The sequence below is a fragment of the Elephas maximus genome, chromosome 2 (genome assembly GCF_024166365.1).
Source record: "Elephas maximus indicus isolate mEleMax1 chromosome 2, mEleMax1 primary haplotype, whole genome shotgun sequence".
NCBI lineage: Eukaryota > Metazoa > Chordata > Mammalia > Proboscidea > Elephantidae > Elephas > Elephas maximus.
In genome coordinates, this window is record NC_064820.1 from 208,128,374 (window position 1) to 208,132,151 (window position 3,778).

General features: G+C 38.1%; 1 protein-coding gene across 1 annotated transcript; it reads left to right on the plus strand.

Annotated features, from left to right (window-relative positions):
* The first annotated feature begins 633 nt into the window (after nt 1–633).
* Nucleotides 634–1,593, plus strand: LOC126067981 (olfactory receptor 2T3-like). The gene has a single exon (XM_049870237.1). The coding sequence runs from the start codon at nt 634–636 to the stop codon at nt 1,591–1,593; it is 960 nt and encodes a 319-aa protein (XP_049726194.1).
* The last annotated feature ends 2,185 nt before the right edge of the window (nt 1,594–3,778 follow it).

The window sequence follows — 3,778 nt, forward strand, 5'->3', positions numbered from 1 at the left end:
ATTTCCTCATGACAAAGATGGGGTTTGTGTTTTGATAACTGTGACACCTAATTGACAATCGTATTTGATTCCCATATGTATGTACCTTGAGTGGAAAGTTACTATGTGACTGAGAAGAAAAAAATGGAAAAACAACAGCTACAAAAATGGTGGATTAGGAGAGGATTTTTTAAAAAGTAAGAGCTCCAGGGAAGAGTATGGGGAATGTGAACAACAAGAAAAATTGAAAATTTCTCCTTAGTTAACCAATGCTTTTTGTGCTTGCTCTATAGTTTTCCATAGTCGTATTCAAAAGAATGTAATAAGGGGAACTTACCTCAATTCCCTAACATGAAGAAATGAATGATCTAAGCTTTGCTAACGTGTCAGATGAATTAAAATCATGTCATCTTTGCCCTACAATGGTGAAAGTAGTTGATGCTTCAACGTGTAGTTTGATAAAGCATACTCTAGATAGAATATTCAGGATATAGCTGGAAACTATTTGCTGTAGAGGTTAGGAGTGTGATTTTTCGCACCAATCAACCATCTCCCAGGGGAAATATATATATATATATATATATACATATATGAAAGATTTAAAAAACAGTGTAACTTATTCTTCTCTCCCAGGTGAAAACTGTAAGCTGAACCATGTACTCAGGGAATCAAACTTCAGAGAATCAAACATCAAGCACCTATTTCATCCTCATGGGGCTCTTTGATCAAACTAAATATGCAGTCTTCCTCTATACCTTGACCTTTGTCCTTTTCTTGATGGCCCTAACTGGGAATGCCCTTCTCATCCTCCTGATCCACAGGGAGCCCCGCCTTCACACTCCCATGTACTTCTTCATCAGCCAGCTCTCCCTCATAGACCTCATGTACGTGTGTGCAACAGTCCCCAAGATGCTCGTGGACAAGGTTACTGGAGATAATACAATTTCCCACTTGGGTTGTGGGGTCCAGATGTTCTCCTATCTCACCCTCGCTGGAGCTGAGGTTTTCCTCCTAAGTGCCATGGCCTATGACCGATATGCTGCCATTTGCAGACCTCTCCATTACCCACTGCTCATGAACCAGAGAGTCTGCCATCTCTTCATGTCTGGATGCTGGTTCCTGGGAATGTCTGATGGTTTGTTGCTCACCGCAATGACCATGAGCTTACCTTTTTGTCAGTTTAGAAAAATCGTGAACTTTTTCTGTGAGGCCCCCACCTTGCTGAAGCTCTCCTGCTCCAACATCCCCCTTTATGAAACGTTCATGTACCTGTGCTGTATCCTAATGATCCTAATCCCCATCATTAGTGTATCTGGCTCATATGTTCTCATCCTGCGCCTCATCCACAGCATAAATTCAGCAGAGGGCCGCAGAAAGGCCTTTGCCACCTGTTCCTCCCACATGGTGGTAGTGCTGCTCTTTTTTGGTGCTAGCATATACACCAATATGCTCCCCAGGTCCTACCACACAGGTAAGCAGGACATGACGGTGTCTGCTTTTTACACCATCATCACCCCTGTGTTGAACCCCTTCATTTATAGCCTCTGGAATAAAGATGTCACAGGGGCCCTGAGGAACTTGATGTTATCAGGGATGGGACCGAGGAAGTTTTAATGTGAACACGTAGGAAAGACCATCTCCCATTTCCCCGTCATTTTCTCTCCTCCCAATCTGTCCTCTCATTCTTTCCCCTGCTTCCTGAGCCCCAACATAAAGTCCTATAAGACACTCCCTCCTTCTCACTCATGAGGCACTTCTTTTATACACCGCTTACTCATTCTTTGTAATTTATATATATGTTTAGGTTCCATAGAGTCAATTATTTCTGATGTAATAGCTGTTATAAAGAAAACCATAGCAAGTGCCTTGTATCTTATCACCTACCCCAACTTTATTTGGCATTTTAGTATGAGATTTGGGGAGTAAGTGCCTTAACCCTAAAAGTGGGTCACTGTAAAGAGTACTTGAGGGAAATTGGCTGTTTCCTAGCTTTGCAAATCCCCTTAAGTCATAGTCCAATTGTGCCAGCCACTGGATGGAATGCCGCAGTTGCATCTTCAGTAATTGCATCTACACACATATTTTCCAAGTGTGGGAAGTTAGTTTCATAGTTAAATACTAAGGTTATTCACAGTATTTGGCCATCAAAACTATCTGGACAAATACCAATCCACATTAAAATTGAATAGAGCTTAAAAATCCATTTTTATATGTACAGGCCTTAAGGACATAAATAGAAGTGTCTGCATGTTTAAAATTTTTTTAGTTTTTAACTAAAATACAAAGGTCCTGGGGGGAAGTGGATGTTTAGGAATTCTTAATCTCAGTCTTTTACTTCTTGAACAGGGAAAACCAACAAAATGTTTTTGGATAGGTCATCAGAATTTACTTCCTAAAAAAAAAAAATTTTTTTTTTTTTTAAATATGTACCATGGTGCAAATCTACTAGTAAAAAAATTATTATTATATTCATGAACCAAATTATTAATGATTTGGTGTTTCTGGCATGCAGTGAATTCGGAAAGAAATGTATTTGTTCAGATAAATATGCAGGAAGGTGATTTAGGTCCCAAAGTTGTTAAGTTACCTCCATTTGACAGAGAACCCTCATCTTACCTTAAATACTTTCAAGAAATAGGCCCCAGTTGTTTCCAAGACTGCTACATTTTTAATTGACTGACAGGTACTTTTCTTTTCTGTTACCTGAGATGAATACTTTGGTTTCTAAACTGATTTCTGCAGTGGATGAAAGGAATTTGTCTGGATTTCAAATAATCCCTCAAGGCTGAGCAAAAAGTAACATCTGAAAAGCAAGAGAAGCTTCTCTAGAGGTAGATAAAAATTTTATAAATCAGTGTGATAAAAGTATAGAAATTAAAGGAATAAAACTTCTCAAAGGGACAACATTGATTAAAAACAAAGACTAATAAAATCATGTTATTTTTTCTGATAACTACATTAGGAATATCATTAATTAATCTTATATACTATGTCTTCATAGGCTATTTCTTTAAATAAAGGACTTTTCTTATCCGTCTGTCTCTCAAGGACACTATGCTAAGAAAAACTGAAATCTTAAGTTTGAAACTACCACTAGATTTGGGAATTGTAATAAGACAGAATAAGTGAACCAGGTTTATAGTTAAAATCAGCCAGTCTTGGGTTTCATTCCTGGATTTTCACTTAAAATCTAAAGAGCCTTTGTAAGTTTGTCTAAGCACTTCAAGATTCCCTTATAACACATTTAAGACTGGGGAAACAAAACTTCCTAATCAAAAAGCCTTGAGGATTAAGAGGGGGTAATATGCGCAACAGTCCATAATAGCTGCTACAACTAGGAAGGTATTACTTTCTTTCCTTCCTTTTTACCACTCTGAGCTATTTGTATCTCTTCACAAGATATTTGCCTTCAAGTCATGAAAGTGGTTGCCTGGTCAGAGATATTGGATTCAATCCTTTATTTGCTTTTCAGCAGCTGCAATGAAGGAATTGCTTTATCTCACTGCCTTCCTGGTTTTTCAATCATTAATATAAAACTAGCAACATAAACGTCATCTAGAGGGTTTGAAAATGACCGGAGATTGATACATTCCTGCAATACATGTCGTTTGATTTCTTGACTGCTACTTCCATGGGCATTGATTGTGGATGCAAGTAAAATGAAATCCTTGACAACTTCAGTCTTTTCTCCATTTATCATGACGTGGCCTATTGGTCCAGTTGTGAGGATTTTTGTTTTCTTTATGTTGAGGTGTAATCCATACTGAAGGCTGTGGTCTTTGATCCTTATCAATGAATG